This window comes from Enhydra lutris, unplaced genomic scaffold (genome assembly GCF_002288905.1).
Source record: "Enhydra lutris kenyoni isolate GAN:26980312 unplaced genomic scaffold, ASM228890v2 scaffoldscaffold13, whole genome shotgun sequence".
Lineage (NCBI taxonomy): Eukaryota > Metazoa > Chordata > Mammalia > Carnivora > Mustelidae > Enhydra > Enhydra lutris.
Window position 1 is genome coordinate 16,789,563 of NW_019154097.1, and position 16,441 is coordinate 16,806,003.

Sequence of the window (16,441 nt, forward strand, 5' to 3'; positions counted from 1 at the left end):
ACAACAGGATGGTGTGATACATGCGTATGTTGAGGAATGATTACCACAGTCAAGTTCATGAACACATCCATTACTTCACACAGTTACCACTTGAGTTCATTAATGTTAAACGCCAAAATGTTTTCAGCTGTCCTCAGGGGCCCTCCGCCACCCGGCCCTGCTCATACTTCTTCCCTCTGAACGGAGTCATTTCTATGAAAAACATTCAGAACCTGATGAGCTCTGAAGCGACATGGGGATTCACTCATTCTTAAATGGGGAAGGCAAAGAGAGGCACCTAATTCATGGTTTGGTTGATGCTTGGGTTAATGGCTTCTTCAACCCCGGTCTGAGTTCCCTCATATCCTCACAGTCAAGGAGACCGGATGGCGTGACCTTGCTGACCCCACCAATTCTGATGCTCTGCTCTTAAGACACAAGGAAGGGTGAAGTGAGGGGGCAATGAGTTCCACAGATGTTTTGGAATAAATGGCATCACTGATAGGACCCATTTTATCAGGCAGTTCTTGATATTTTCCTATAACTTGAAAACCTGAGAAATCATCTGTTCATTTAGATCAGGGGTTGGCAAACTGTGGCCAGCGGGCCAAATCTGACAGCCACTTTGCAAGCTAACACTGTTTTGTTTTTGTTTTAAGATTTTATTTATTTATTTGAGAAAGAGAGAGCATGCATGAAAGAGCACAAGTAGGGGGAGCAGCAGGGGCAGGGGGAGAAGCAGACTCCCCGCTGAGCAGGAAGCCCAAGGCAGGGCTTGATCCTAGGACCCTGGGATCCTGACCTGAGCCAAAGACAGACACTCGACTGACTGAGCCACCCAGGTACCCCATGGTTTTGTTTTTTTTTTTTTTTTAAGATTTTGTTTATTTAAAGAGCATGAGCAGGGGGAGGGAGCAGAGGGAGAGGGCCAAAGAATCTCAAGCAGACCCCACGTGGGTGAGGAGCCCAAGTCGGGGCTCAGTGCCATGACCCTGAGGCTCACGACCTGAACTGTAATTGAGAAACAGATGCTGAATGGACTGAGCCACGCAGGTAATCTGCAAGCTAAGAGTGTTTTAAAACTATTTCTACATGGTTGCATTTTATTTTATTTTTAAAGATTTTATTTATTTATTTGTCAGAGAGAGAGAGAGAGAGAGAGTGAGAGTGAGCACAGGCAGACAGAGTGGCAGGATGAGGCAGAGGGAGAAGCAGGCTCCCCGCTGAGCAAGGAGCCCCATGTGGGACTCATCCCAGGATGCTGGGATCATGACCTGAGCCGAAGGCAGCCACTGAACCAACTGAGCCACCCAGGCGTCCCTTCATGGTTGCATTTTAAATGGCTGTGTAAGTACCTAAGTAATATCCTCCATTTTGCCTCAGCCTACAAAGACTGAAATGTTTATCACCTGGCCCTCTACAGAAAAAGCATGCTAACCCCTGGTTTAAATGACAATGAGGTTCAGAGAGGCCAAGTAAGTTGTCCAAGATGCATCTGCAGAGTGAAGTGCATGTTTTTCCCATAACATGTGAAATCTGTTATCTTTTCTTTCTGGGTTATATGCACAAGTGGTTTTCTTCCTCTTATTTTTAGGTGGGATGTACAGTAATAACATGCGGTGGGGGGGAACACAGAAAGTTACAAGCATACCACTGGCAAGAAAAAAAAATCAAAACAACCAAAAAAAAAAAAAAAACAACCCACAAAAATGTCAGCAGTTGAGGACAGAAGGCATGTGGACGATGGGAGTCAGAGACACGGAGTCTGAGTTTTGGTCTCACCTTCTGTTAGCTTTGTGACTTTTCAAATTATTTAATCTCTCTGAACCTTAGTTTTGTCCTCTGTAAAGTGAGACTATTGTGCCTTCCCTCAGGGGCTGCTGAGGTGCTGAAAGGAGGGGGCGAACGGGGAAGCACTCTGTCCACCGCAAAGCACCACCCATGCCACGATCATGCTTGGGACAGTGATCAATGTGCTCTTAGTATCCAGATTCTTGACTTACGTTCACATAACTCGCATTAATATAATCTTCATTTCCCTGCAATAAGACCCGGGTGGTGTCGTCTGCAGGAAGAAAAAAATTTACCGATTATCCGGAGCGTTACTTGGATCATGCCAAGGAAACCAGAGTTCAGTCCCCAAGCCCATCTGCAGTTCTCGCCTCATTAGCATAAACACTATTCCCCAACTGTTCCCAGTCTGACATGGCGGCAATAAAGACGGCGGTGTTTACAGACACACTGAAAATCGTTCCAGAATACCAGACAATCTGTTTTAAAAAGAGAAACATTATCTCGGCGAGTTGGGGGAGGGCGGGCAGGGGAGGGAGGCGTTCACCCCCGATACTCACAAGGCAGCACATCTTTGTATCGGTTTTTGTCCAAATTTTGAGGCAGCTTTGCAAAGGTGATGGCCAGACCGGGCTTCTTTCTGTAGAGTTGCTATATAATGAATACAGAAGTGAGGGAAAAGAACCAAAACACAAAAAACCAGCATTGCAAAAAACAGCTATGGAGGGAGTGTGGAAACATACTTTAACGATAGTCAACCATGCCCGGCACTTAGGGGCTATATCATTTATTTTTTCAAAGAGCGAGCAAGCAGGGAGGGGCAGAGGGAGAGAGCGAGAGAGAAAGAGAGAGTATCTCAAACAGACTCACCACTCAGTGCAGAGCCCGAAGTGGGGCTTAATCTTACCACCCTGACATCATGACCCGAGCCAAAACCACGAGTCAGATGCAAAACCAACTGAGACAGCCAGGTGCCCCTAGGTGCTATATTTTAAAAGAAAACTCTTCCTAATAAGAAATTTTATACTCCTATGAGAAACTGACTACATTCACTTTTTTTCTTTTTCTTTTTTCTTAACAGGAGGATCTTTGGGAGAAAGGAAGTCACAGGCAGGGTTCTGAATCACCAGATAATGGAATATGGTTAGTAAAACCTCATCCTTATGACAGTTACTTGACAAACGCTAGAAGCAAGTAGAGAAAGGAAAGGATCCTGACTCCAAGTTACAATGGAGACCATTTACATTAGTCTAGAAACATTTCCTTTCAGTTCAACAGAGAGAGCCCGGTTCTTAACTAAAGTACAAGAGCATCTCATTCATCATTTCAGAAGTCTTGTTTCCACAGTAAAAAGAGTGAAATCTTTGTTTAAAGATGTATTTCCGTTTGCATGAAACAACTAGGAAAAAATGCAATTAAAACCATCTTTGCCCATCTATAAGCACCTACTGGACACATTTATGTGGTACCTGGTATGATTCTGACAAAAGGTCTGTGGGAGGGACTAAGAGGGCCCTTATTTCGCAAGCGAGAAGCAGAGACTATATATCTCGCTCACAATCACGATCAGATCCGACTCAATGTTTGAGCTTTCTTTTTCTCTGAAACCACACTGTGGAGGTATGACTGTCATGTAAGAAGTGGTATGTATTTCACGTATATAACTTGCTGAGTCTGGGGAGAAGGATACACCACAAGGGCCGTAGACACATTTGTTCCTTCCCAGTTTTCTCCAGCCCTTGAGTTTTTTCTTCCCCTCTTTCTTTCCTTTTTTTTTTTTTTTAAAGATTTTATTGATTTATTTGAGAGAGAGCGTGCACGCACACATGAGTGGGAGAGGGGCAAAGGGAGAGGGAGAAGCTGACTCCCTGCCCTCATGACCCTGAGATCATGACCTGAGCTGAAACCCAGAGTTGGGTGCTCAACCAACTGACCACCCAAACATCCCTCACCAGTGCTTTTGCTAAATGAACTTTATGAAAGTTTAAAAACAACACAACTTTTTTTCAACATTGAAAGTGTTCTTTCTTCCCCTAGAAAATCTGGGAAATTCAGACTAGGATAAAGAAAAAAAAAAATTACCAGTAATTTCACAACCCCTACGATGACCCTTTTCATCGGTTTTCTCTAGTTTTCTATGCATACATGTATACAAATAAACCTAAGTACACATGTATACACAGAAGACCGAGACATACTACATTTTTAAAAATAAAAAATGAGACTCACCTCCATATTGGCACTTCCTATACTATGTTCTATGGAACCCAAGGGGTTTCGTTTCTTAAGACTTTTATTTATTTATTTGATAGAGAGAGAGCAGGAGAGCACAGCAGGGTGAGTGGAGGCAGAGGGAGAAGCAGGCTCCCCACCTGAGCAGGAAGCCCGATGTGGGGCTCAAAGTGGGGTTCGATCCCAGGACCCTGGGATCATGACCTGAGCTGAAGGCAGATGCTCATCCAGGCACCCTACCCAACTGTTTTGAAAGACGCTAATAGGTATTCCTTAGAAAGTCTCAAGTCAAAGAAATTTGGAAAATACAAGCCATCTTATGTTCTATGATTAGCTAAGTGTTTTTCAAGATCATTTGGAGGCCATGGAGGATCTCACATCTCATAAGAAGTATTCTGGGAAATACTATCATAATTTTGAAGCCTGTTTTTTCCAGCTTACTAGAGCCTAGTTCCCTGTGCCATTACATCTTCTAATATTCTCTACATAAAATGATTTTTACTGGAATAATTTATAGTTTCACATAATGTAACTTTTTTTTTTAAATTTTATTTATTTATTTGACAGACAGAGATCATAAGTAGGCAGAGAGGCAGGCAGAGAGAGAGGAAGGGAAGCAGGCTCCCTGCTGAGCAGAGAGCCCGATGTGGGACTCGATCCCAGGACCCTGGGATCATGACCTGAGCTGAAGGCAGCGGCTTAACCCACTGAGCCACCCAGGCGCCCCTCACATAATGTAACTTTTACTCTATCTTTTGATTAGGCTGTTTTCAGTGTTTTTACTCTTATAAATTTCCAGGAGAATTATTGCATCAAAACATATTTTTAGGGACTGTGATACATATAACTAAGTTGCCCTATCGGGGTGTATGAGAACAAATTATTATTCCATCAAATTGTGGCCAACATCATCAATGTGTTTGCAATTTTAATAAGAAGGCTGGGCAGTATTTTCCGCCAGAATTTTTGCAAATTGTATTTTTTGCAAATTGTATTTCTTGTAAACTGACCTCTGTGAGTCTGTTTCTCTTATTAGTTCTTTTTTCATTAAATAAACAAGCTGCACAGAAATCACCAGGAGAGAATTAGCACTGAGATTTTTGGCAACAATAATTGTGTCATGTCTTATACATTTACCAGATGTTCAGAATTTGCAATCTCTCCCCCAGCTCAGCTACTGAACTTCACAATTTCAGTTCCTAACAATCAAGCAGCCACAGAACAACTTCTGAAACGTCTGCCACCTTTCATGGACCTAGACCATTCTAGAAATAAATTCATGATTTATTGGGAGGTTTGGTTTGATACTGTAAGGAGACTATCTGAGTCGTATTTCCCCAAATGACCTTTTGGTTCTGACTGACTAACTGCATGGAGGTAAAATCCAATTAAGTGAATATAATCAGTAAAGCTAAGCCGGAGGTTCAAATTCCAAGATTTTTTTTTTCCCCCAAATAAAGTCGTAAACGTAATCAACTTGACATGGTCTAGCAGAAAAGCACAGATCTAGCAAAAGGCTTTAATTACAATATAACATAATTTAACAAAACATTACCGTAAATATATAAATATATCTCAGCCATAACAATCTGTTGATAAATTATTAAGGTTCTAAAATAAAAAATAAAATAACACTGTTTAAACATTTTAAAATGTGCACACCCTGGGCTTTATCTGACAGGAATGCATAAAGATCCATATCAAAGAAATTTCCCCATGGCAAAGTATTTTTTTTATGAATACTGGAGATAGCCTGAAAATTTCCCAGTAGGGAGAAGTGTTGCCTTAAATTATGGTACAGTCATACCACAGAATTATGCGCAATGAAGAGAAGAAGACTTAAAGCACAGATTTGGAAGGATATTCATTCATCTCTTTCTAAGCAAAGAATGCAAGTTACAGAATAAAGTGTGATCCCTTTTATATATAACAGCACATTTGTCACTACTGGGTATTTACCCTAAAGATACAAATGTAGTGATCCGAAGGGGCACGTGCACCCAAATGTTTATAGCAGCAATGTCCACAATAGCCAAACTACGGAAGGAACCTAGATGTCCATCAACAGATGAATGGATAAAGAAGATGGATAAAGAAGATGTGGTATATATATACACACAATGGAATACTATGCAGCCATCAAAAGAAATGAAATCTTGCCATTTGCAATGACGTGGATGGAACTAGAGGGTATCATGCTAAGTGAAATAAGTCAGAGAAAGACAATTATCATATGATCTCTCTGATATGAGGACTTTGAGAGGCAGGATGGGGAGTTTAGGGCGTAGGGAAGGAAAAAAATGAAAGAAGATGGGATCGGGAGGGAGACAAGCCATAAGAGACTCTTAATCTCACTAAACAAACTGAGGGTTGCTGCGGGGTGAGGGGTATGGAGAGTGTGGTTGGGTTATGGACACTGGGGGAGGTATGTTACATGGTGAGTGCTGTGAAGAGTGTAAACCTGGCGATTCACAGACCTGTACTCTTGGGGTAAATAATACATTATATGTTAATAAAAATAATTTTTAAAAAAGACCAAAAAATACATTTGCATGAGCACCAGAACAAGTGTGGAAGGACAGGCACCAAGTTGTTATTTGTAAATGTGTAACAAAGAGAAAGAAGCTAAAGAAGATGGGAGTCAGGAGACAATTCTTCTTTGGCTATTTCTGAATTACTTGAATTATTACAATGCAAATTCTTTCTTTTTTTTTTTAAAAGCTTTTACTTAACTTTTAGTTAGTTAACATATAGTACAATATTGGTTTCAGGTGGAGAATTTATCACTTATATACAACACCCACAGCTCATCAGAAGTGCCCCACTTTAATGTCCATCACTCATTTACCCCATCCCCTGCCCACCTCCCCTCCAGCCAAATTCTTTTCCTTTTTTTTTTTTTTTTTAAGATTTATGTATTTGAGAGAGAAAGAGCACGTGAGCGATCAGGGAGACTCCCAAGCAGACTCCCTGTTGAGCATGGAGCCCAACACAGGGCTCCATCCTACCACCCTGAGAATCATGACCTGAGCCAAAACCAAGAGTCAGAGGCCCAACTGACTGAGCCACCCAGGAGCCCCAGCCAAATTATTTCTTAAATTCAAATGACTGAATGAGGACAAAAAAGAACCTAGAATAAATCTATATATAAAATTTCAAAATTCTACAAAAAGCTGGGTGAACAGGAAGATGATTTTGGGGGCCTTCAGAGAGTAGGACAATAAGCTCATATTCGTGTCTGCCTTGCCAAGGTGAACACTGAGCCCTATTTCTGCTGAAATGCTTCAAGTACTAGTCATCCACTTAGCTTCTGAAGGTGTTGAGTTGGTTTTCAACGTCCTTTAATTTACTTTTTCTCCAGACCCCGTGAGCTGCTCAGCAGGCTATGAAAACACTCCTCTGAGAAGGGTGATTCAAGGTGGAGAGTGAGGTGTTGGAAACCCAGGTATGTCTTTCCAGAAGGGTCAGGGATGGAGAGAAAGGAATTAAAGACCATCAGCCAGAATCCAGAGGAAGCTCTTTCAAGAACTCCTCATTGCAAAAGGACACTTGGCTGGGGTTATTCCCAGGCTAAGGGTGTGTGAGCCCAGGAAGGAGCGGTCAGTCACAGATCCCTTCAACTCTGCCCTAAAACGAGAGCAATCAGAAGCCTGGTGAGGGAGTCCCAGGCACAGTGGGTTAGAAGTTTCATTTAACAGTTTTGTTAAAAGCTGTTAATTTTTAAATCTCAAAGTGCTTTGTTTGCCTCTTATTGGAGTGTAGTTCTAAGAAGCTGTGAAGCTAAGGGTAAATTATAAAAAGACCAGCTGAGAATGGTTTGCAACAGAACAGCCACATTTATTTATTTATTTTGGGGGGGCTTGGGTTGGGCTCTTTTTTTTTTTTTAAAGATTTTATTTAGGGTGTCTGCGTGGCTCAGTTGGTTAAGCAACTGGCCTTCGGCTCAGCTCATGATCCTGGAATCCCAGGCTCGAGTCCCACATCCGGCTCCCTGCTTAGCAGGGAGTCTGCTTCTCCCACTGACCTGTCTCCTCTCATTCTCTCTCTCTCTCCCTCTCAAATAAATAAATAAAATCTTTAAAAAAAAAAGATAAAAAATTAAAAAAATTTTTTTTATTTATTTGAGAGAGAGAGAGTATACAAGAAGGGTTAAGGTCAGAGGGAAAAGCAGACTCCCTACTCAGCAGGGAGACCAACACAGGACTTGATCCTGGGACTCCAGGGTCATGACCTGAGTTGTAGGCAGTCGCTTAACTAACTGAGCCACCCAGGCATCCAGAACAATCCTACTTAAATTAACACCAATATCACTGGCTCTGGCTTCCAAAGACAGAAAGCTGAAGAGTAGAAGCTAGACCTCTCTCATGCAGAACCACAGGGATGGGTAAGATGATGTGGTTTTCCAGGCTAAACATTTCTCTGAAAATTCCCTCTAACATTAGAGAGAGGGTTTCAGGAGAGGACTGTGATCTCATCAGACCTCTGGCCCAAGTGAAGGTGTGAACTCTGGTGACCACCCTCAGACAAAAGCTTCTGACACCCCAGGGGCTCTGATCAGTGGATGCTGGCAAGGTCTCACAAGGGGGAATCGAACTTCCTGTCAACTCTATGACCAGAGAAAGGGAGAATTCTCAAAGGCTGAGAGCCCAGGGAGGCCGGGATTAGTAGGGAGGAAAAGGGAAAAAACAGGGAGAAAACAAACAAAAAACCCCCCAAAAAACAAACAAATAAAAGGAGGGGTCACTGAAGGGGCAATGAATAAGGAGAGATCAAACAGCAGAAAGACTCCCTTTCACACCCTTGGCAATGACCAGGATCTACTGCAGGACAATGGTTTTTCAAACAACCTACTTCCTGTGTCAAGCACCCAACAGCGATCTTCATGAAGTCGGGCATCTTGTCTGCTTGGCTCTCACCATCGCCCCAGGCCAGCACTCTACCGGACACATAGGACGCGCTTAATCAAAAGGTGTAGCGGGGTGTTCAGCTTTGGACACCACTGAGTAAAGCAAAACAAGAGGTGTCACAAAGCCCCACACATAAGCTGAGGGTAACTCCTTTTTCAGGAAGACCTTAAGAGGCTATTTTGCCTTGTAGTACTTGGTGGACATAATTCACTACTCAGGGGCTGTTTGTCTACACTGGGGACTCCTCCCTTCCCTTATATCTGACCCACCAGAGGGCCAGGGACCCTGTCTGGAGGCCCTCTGGAGTTTCCCCCTACATTCCCATGAAGGTTTGCTGAAATAAACACTATGGCTAGTAATTTGGGGACCTTCAAAAGTGCTACTTGAAGCAGATCCCATGGCTAAGATTAAGTATGCTTTCGAGTCCGTTTCACAGGTAAGTATAAGACAGTGAGCTGAAGTGTCCCCGCCTTTAAAATGGGCTTCCAGAACTTGAAATGTCAAGCCCTCACACTTGCTCCTGGGATCCCACACATTACAAAATGTTTTCCTTGAAGAAAAAAAAAATCCGGGAAGATTCTTAAATGCTTTTTTTTTTTTTTTAAGGTATGAATTCTAAGCTTAAAGGTATAATCGCCTTCACTAATTTCTACGTGTGTCAATTTAAGCCTCTCATTAAGTCTTTAGCTATCTCAGTCCTTCCAGATCAACCTTCATAGTAATCATGGGAGCCAGTGAGTCACTTGTTTTGACACCGAAGGATGTTTCCTACAAGGGTGATGTAGGAGGGACTTTAGGGAAAATGGGTCAGAAGAGAGAAAAAGGCAGGCTTCTGGTTTTGTAAAGGAGGAAGACATTGAAGGGGGAGGGGCGGGGTTTCTGACCAGGACGCGGTCTCTGGTGGAGTCCTATAGCCTCTGCTCATATCCGTGCAGAGAGGGAGGAGGAAAGTGCATTTCCTAACGACCCCACTCCGAAAGTCTCTGCAGACATCTTCACTGGACAAGGAGGCAGGGAAGTTGCAAGCCACCTGGTCACTGGATGGAGACAGGCATAATGGTCCTTTACTGGGAAAGCTGGTTCTCAAAGGACACCCCTTCCCTTGCTTAAATAGAAAAGGTCAACTCAGGGAAGGCATGAAGTGAGCCACGGGTTTCCTTTAGGAAGGAATGAACCTGGGGCAGACTTAATGAGTTCCTTAACAAAAGAGCATCCTGGAGGTGGTAAGACTTGGAGCCATGCAACCCCCAAATCTTCTCCTTGACGTGAGACAGAGAGACGCCCAACCTCGGCTGAACCAGGCTGTGTACTCAGGCAGTTTGATGCCAATCTGCTCACTCGGGGTAGCTCCTGCGGGGCAGCTCCTGGAGGGAGGGACTCAGGCTGGAGGCTGGTGAGGAGCTGGAGGGCACCCGACCACCGTGAGTTCTGACACTGACTAGACTTCCACACAGATTCGGATCCGACCTCGATCCGACAAGCGACTTAACATGAGGCAAGTCCCCAAGCCCCATCCTCATTCTCTCCACCTAAAAAGGCGCCCTCCTCAAGTTGTGAGAATCAACAGAGACAACATATGTGAAACATACTTGGCAGATTCCAAAGTGCTACCGAAATGCTAATAATTATTAAGCGTGATCTTATTACAGCTGGGACCAAACGCTTTCTGGAGCACATTAGTAATTGTTTACCAAGGGCCACGGGAGGGACAGGAACTCCCCTGGTGAAAAACATGCTTCAAAACAGGCTTTGCTGAAAACCAGCTAGCCATCACCGGAGGATTCCATCTACGGCCCAGCCACCCCAAGGCAGGCCCTTGGCGTCGGGGAGCGGGTGGCACGGGCACCTGTTAGGGGCCAGCTCCCTCTTTCTGCTCCTGTCCAGAGTACAGCCCCATCAGACACTCTGTCATCTGCCAGTAACACCAGCGGGTGGAAGACCAGAACAGCCAAGATTCTGGAGTTGGACAGCTCAGGGTTCCAAACCCAGCAGACATGACCACTTCTTGTATGGAGACAGCCTGTTTTTTTAAAAAATAAATAATTATGGTTGTTACTCTTTATGGCATTCTTATCATATGCTAAACAACACACTGAGTATTTATCTCATCTAACCCCTACAATTGACCCATGAGATACCCAATTTACAGACGGGGAAGTGGAGGGTACAGAGAGGTGAAAGGGACAGGCTGCCTGGGGTCACACAGGAAGCGAGGGACAGAGTCAGGACTTAAAGCCTGGCTCTGTGTGGTGAGATTGCTTCTCAGATCTTTTCTAGTTCTGATGCTGTACTATTCTAACAACAACTCCCACACGTAAACAGCACTTGGTTGTTTCCAGAAGTGGTACACTTGTTCAGAGAGCAAGCTTCTGAGTTAGCCTGTCTGGTTCCAATCGGGCGGAACCATTTTCGGTGCAACAAGCTCTCTGGGACTCTGATCGTCCTCCATACAGCGGGGACAACAGTTCTGTGAGGCAGTGCCCGTGAAGCACTGGACTCAGACTACGAGCTAAATTCGGGGTTTCCCTTTGGGCGAGTCTCCTGTCTGACCTGGCTTCCCTGAGCACCGGTCCCCTCTAGCAGCGGGGGTGGGGGGGGACATCCTCCCCATTCTGTAGCAGGGGTCGTTACATTACGTTCCACACTCTTGGGCTCCTTGGGACCTATGCGGGGACACTGGGGAAGCAGGGCTCCAGGTGCCCCACTTGCTCCAGCACAGAGCGGCTCTGCTTTTGTCTCTTCTGCAAACGATCGTGGTTAAGAAGAGGGTTTTCCTACTCCATCTCTAGGAAATGTACAGACTAAACGAAACATGCGCATACTAAAATTTAACACTAGCATTTCTGTGTTCTCCATTCCTTATGCTGCGGTCCCCTGGATCAGAACCTCCCGCCCATCCTGTGAGGCAGGCCCACAGCCAGGCCTGTCCCAGGGTAGCTCACCCAGCAGCTGTGGGCTGCGCCCCATTTCACAGGCTCCTATCCATACAGGTGGCCACCCTCTGAGAGACGCTGCTCAGAACCACAGGGGATAGTAGGCGCTCCTCTCTCAAGTATTTTTAAGCTTCTTGGTGAAGTTTAGTGGACAGTGTTCAAGGAAAATCTTATGTGGGATTCCCACATGGGAAATGGAAGTGGAGCCCGCTGAGTGGAGGGGGTTTTCGGGAGCACTGTGTAAGACTAAGACCACAGTCAAGCTCTTTCCCTCTTCGAGAGCCCACAGTGCCTCCTTGTGGACAACGTGATCAAGGACAAACAGTGTGCGATGGACTCCCGACACCCGGAGGCTCTCCCAGGACTCCTTGGGGCATTGCTCAACCCAGGTAGGCGTGTTTCCCCATGCTACCTGACACTTTAGGGGCTTAGTCTGCATTCGGACTGTGACCTTCCTGGAACGACCTTCCCTCTGCACTTAATCCCATCCATCTTGTTAATACATCTCACCCCAGACGACCTCCTGGAACCTCCCACATCCATTTCCTGTGGAACATACCACTACCAAGAAAGGAAGTCTTGCCCTACCTTGGTCTTTCTTATTTATTCTTTTAAAGATTATTTCTTTATTTGACACAGCCAGAGAGAGAGAGAGAGAGAGAGAGAGAGAGCACGCGAGAGCACACAAATAGGCAGAGCAGCAGGCAAAGGGGAAGGGAGAAGCAGGCTCCCCGCTGAGCAGAGGAGGGCAATGCTTGGCTTAATCCTAGGACCCTGGGACCACGACCTGAGCCGAAGGCAGACACTTAACTGATGGAGCCACCCAGGCGCCCCCCTACCTTGGTCTTTAGCTCTTTCTGGGTCTCATGATACATCCCCCAAATATACCAATATTAGACTGTTAGCTGGTTGGGGCCAGAAATCCTCTCTTTCCCTCCTTATGTTCCTGACCTCAGCACACAGTAAATACCCAATACACACTACTGAACTGGTGTCTCCATAGTGCCTTCCTGCCTTTCCCATCCCCTCCAATGCCAAACACTTAGTCATATTATGTAACTCGCTCTTACCCTCTCCTTGTTTCAATTACTCAGGAGAGTGTTTAAAAGTGTTGAGCTTTACACTGTTTAAAATGTATATCTCACTTTTGAACTTTTTGCACTGCAAGGCCAGAGAACACAACACTTTTCGTTTTCTTCCTTCAAACTTAAGTCAACACAGCCTCCTGCAGGACACTGGAAAAAAGGGCTATTTCTCTTCGTAGATATTCAGTATATGTCTATCAATCCTACCGAGTAATGATATTATTCCTCCCGTCTTAACCCGATTTCATTTCCGCAAGTTATGAAGTTATTCTTTTTTTTGGGGGGTGGGGTTAATTCCCTTCACCTTTTACTCATGGGTTTTTATACTTTTTACTGTTGTTCAGATACGCATTGCTCTAATATTACTATTTCCATTCTATTCCTTTTTTTTTTTTTTTAATTTATTTGACAGAGATCACAAGTAGGCAGAGATGCAGGCAGAGACAGAGGGGAAGCAGGCTCCCTGCCGAGCAGAGAGCCCGATGCGGGGCTCGATCCCAGGATCCTGAGATCGTGACCCGAGCCGAAGGCAGAGGCTCAAACCACCGAGCCACCCAGGCGCCCTCCATTCTATTCCTGACGCCATTATAAACCTTTCTTTCACTTAAGATTCTTTGCTTTATAGTGTTTCCTATTTAATATTCGCATCATTCATACTCTTCTGAATCAGTATGTGACCACGTGTATTTGACACACTTCTTAGTTTTGCTTCTATGACTTTTCTCTTCCTATAGCTTTCCAGTGAAAAACGGCACAGCTGACTTGTGCTTCTGAATCGAATCCAGACTCCTTCCGGACTTAACGAATCCAGACTGCGTATGCTGTCGTTAATCACGATCTATTCTAACAGTTTACGTTAGGCTTCTTTGAGCTCTTCTGTTATCTTTTATTGTATGAACTACACTTCTTCCACCTTGAAAACATTTGGAAGATAAACACTCCATTCACTGTTCGTGATCAATACAATGGACTTAAAAACCGAACCTCCTTTGTTCCTGTTTCCTTCTGCGAGGGCCCTGCCTGTGCTTCTGTCACAGTCTCAATTCTGTGGTCAGAGGCCCCTCCTGGGGAAGGAAGACCGGGTCCGACTCTGGATTCTACTCCTGGTCACACGGTTCCAAGGGACCTGGGCAGGCCAGCCACTCTGCCCTCACAGGATGACGTGACCCGCTCCAAACTACAGACAGTGCCTGGTGGGGTCAGGCACTGGCCCCTCCACCACCCTTTGGGCTCACCCACACTGCCTTTCCAGCATCTTCTACTGCTGAGCGATTTGAGCTTTTGTGTTAGCAGCTAAATATGCTCAGAGTCCCTCCTCCTTGATGTGACATGTTTCTCCATGACGACCGAGCATTACTAGGTAAGAGAGTGAGGCAGAGTTCAGCTCAGGCTGTGGTCCCATCCCCAGCTCTCCAGGTCCGCTGCCCTACGCTCTGAACCCCCACCGTGTTCCCACGATGAGCACAGGCTCCCTGGTGCCTGGGGTCACGCGGCAGCCCCTGAGCAGCCCACTGAGACTGCTGTGGCCTCCCCACAGGCCGAGGACGTGGCCCTCGAGGTCTCTTACCTCAAACTGGATCAGCACTGTCCCGCTTTCAAGGCCCTTCTTTAGCTGTTCCATGGATCCCTCCAAGGTGTCCCCACCCTCTGGACAAATGGGGAAAATGGCCTCAGGGAAAAGCTGGTTTAGTTCATCTTCGGATTTGATGTCCGCGAACGAGTGCACTGCTGTAGTGAACAAGAAAAAGAGTGTGTCTGGCAGGGGTAGGAACGTTCTGGTTGATCTGTTTCCTCAAAAAAAAAAAAAAAAAAAAAAATTGTACTTACGGCACCTGCACGCAGATGGTTTAAAACAGCTTATTAAACGATTAAGCTCATGGTAATCACTTTCACCAAAGACACTACTTCTTGAATGATTCAGTAAGTGCTAATTATACAAAATGACATACTAATCTTTCTGGTTAGTTTTAAATGACGGTGTTTTGTACTCAGAGTCTTTTGACTAAGGTGGGAGAGAGTGAAAGAATATTTTTAAGGAAACCTAACTTCCTCCAACTTTGTTCTCTCTGACCTGGTTATTCTTCTACCCAACTGTCTCCCCTCCCCTACCTCTCTCTCAGGTCCCTTTCCCTTTCTTTCTTTCTTTTTTTTTTTTTTTTTTAAAGATTTTATTTATTTGAGAGAGAGACAGTGAGAGAGAGCATGAGCAAGGAGAGGGTTAGAGGGAGAAGCAGACTCCCCGTGGAGCTGGGAGTCCGATGCGGGACTTGATCCCGGGACTCTGGGACCTGAGCTGAAGGCAGCTGCCCAACCAACTGAGCCACCCAGGCATCCCTCTCAGGTCCCTTTCATTTGCTCCCTTAACACAAGTATTTTTCATGGGCACTCTATGACTGCATTGTTCCCCAGAGCCCAGTCAGCCTCTCCCTCAAGGCCATCTTTAGGTGGGAGGTTCCCAAATATATGTATCAAGTCCTAACACCTCCTCTGGGTTCAGTCCTACCTCATCAGTACGGATTCTGCCTTCACGTCAAACTCCTTGGGTAAGGACAAACATGGGATCTCCCCCATCCCTGCCCTGCACTAACTTCCTCCCCAGTCTCACATGCCTCTTTCTGTCCACTGCGGCATTCTTCTCCCATCTCCCAAACTGGAAACTTTGGGATCATCTCTGAATTTTCCCCTTCTACCCAGGAAGGGAAGTCACTCTCTTACTCAAAAGCCTTCAGTGGGGGGCACCTGGGGGTTAAAGCCTCTGCCTTCGGCTCAGAAGTTAAAGCCAGAGGTTAAAGCCTCTGCCTTTGACTCAGGTCATAATCCCAGGGTCCTGGGATCGAGCCCCACATCAGGCTCTTTGCTTAGCAGGGAGCCTGTTTCCTCCTCTCTCTCTACCTGCGTCTCTGCCTGCTTGTGATCTCTGTCTGTCAAATAAATAAATAAATCTTAAAAAAAGAAAAAACAAAAAAGAAAAAGCCTTCAATGGCTCCCCACTGCCTTCAGGACAACCAGAAAGGAGAAGGAAAATCACCACCATGGCATTTCCCCCAAATAGTTGAACTGAATCCTGAACTAGCTACCACTGTCCCCATTTTACAGATGGGGAAATGGACTAACAGGGTGAAGAAGCTGTCTAAAGTTCCGAAGTGACCTGGACTATTGGGGTGGGGGGGACACACAGGAGTCCGGTCAGTCCATGGGTCTCTGATCCAAAAGACCACATTCTTTCCACAGACCCTGGAAGCACATTTCTTCTGCTGTTTTGTGAAGATAATATGATTTCTGTTATGTCTGCTACTCCTTATGCTGTTGACTTATTTTTCTTCCAGTCAATTCGTTTTTACTTAAATGTTTATTTTAAAAATGAAATGATCGGGGCACCTGGGTGGCTCAGTGGGTTAAAGCCTCTGCCTTCAGCTCAGGTCATGATCCCAGAGTCCTGAGATCGAGCCCTGCATCCGGCTCTCTGCTCAGCAGGGAGCCTGCCTCTCTGCCTACTTGTGATCTCTGTCTGTCA

The 16,441-nt window shown here is 45.2% G+C and overlaps 1 protein-coding gene across 2 annotated transcripts in view; it reads right to left on the bottom strand.

Moving 5' to 3' along the window:
* The window catches only part of LOC111145875 (protein tyrosine phosphatase, non-receptor type 3), a 111,140-nt gene that overhangs the window by 12,659 nt on the left and 82,040 nt on the right, over nt 1-16,441 (bottom strand). For both annotated transcript variants that reach the window (XM_022501160.1, XM_022501161.1), the window contains 3 exons: nt 14,495-14,655; nt 2,331-2,421; nt 1,983-2,044 (listed from right to left, as the gene is read on the bottom strand). In XM_022501160.1, the coding sequence (XP_022356868.1) occupies nt 1,983-2,044; nt 2,331-2,421; nt 14,495-14,655 (314 nt within the window). The remainder of the gene's footprint in view (nt 1-1,982; nt 2,045-2,330; nt 2,422-14,494; nt 14,656-16,441) is intronic.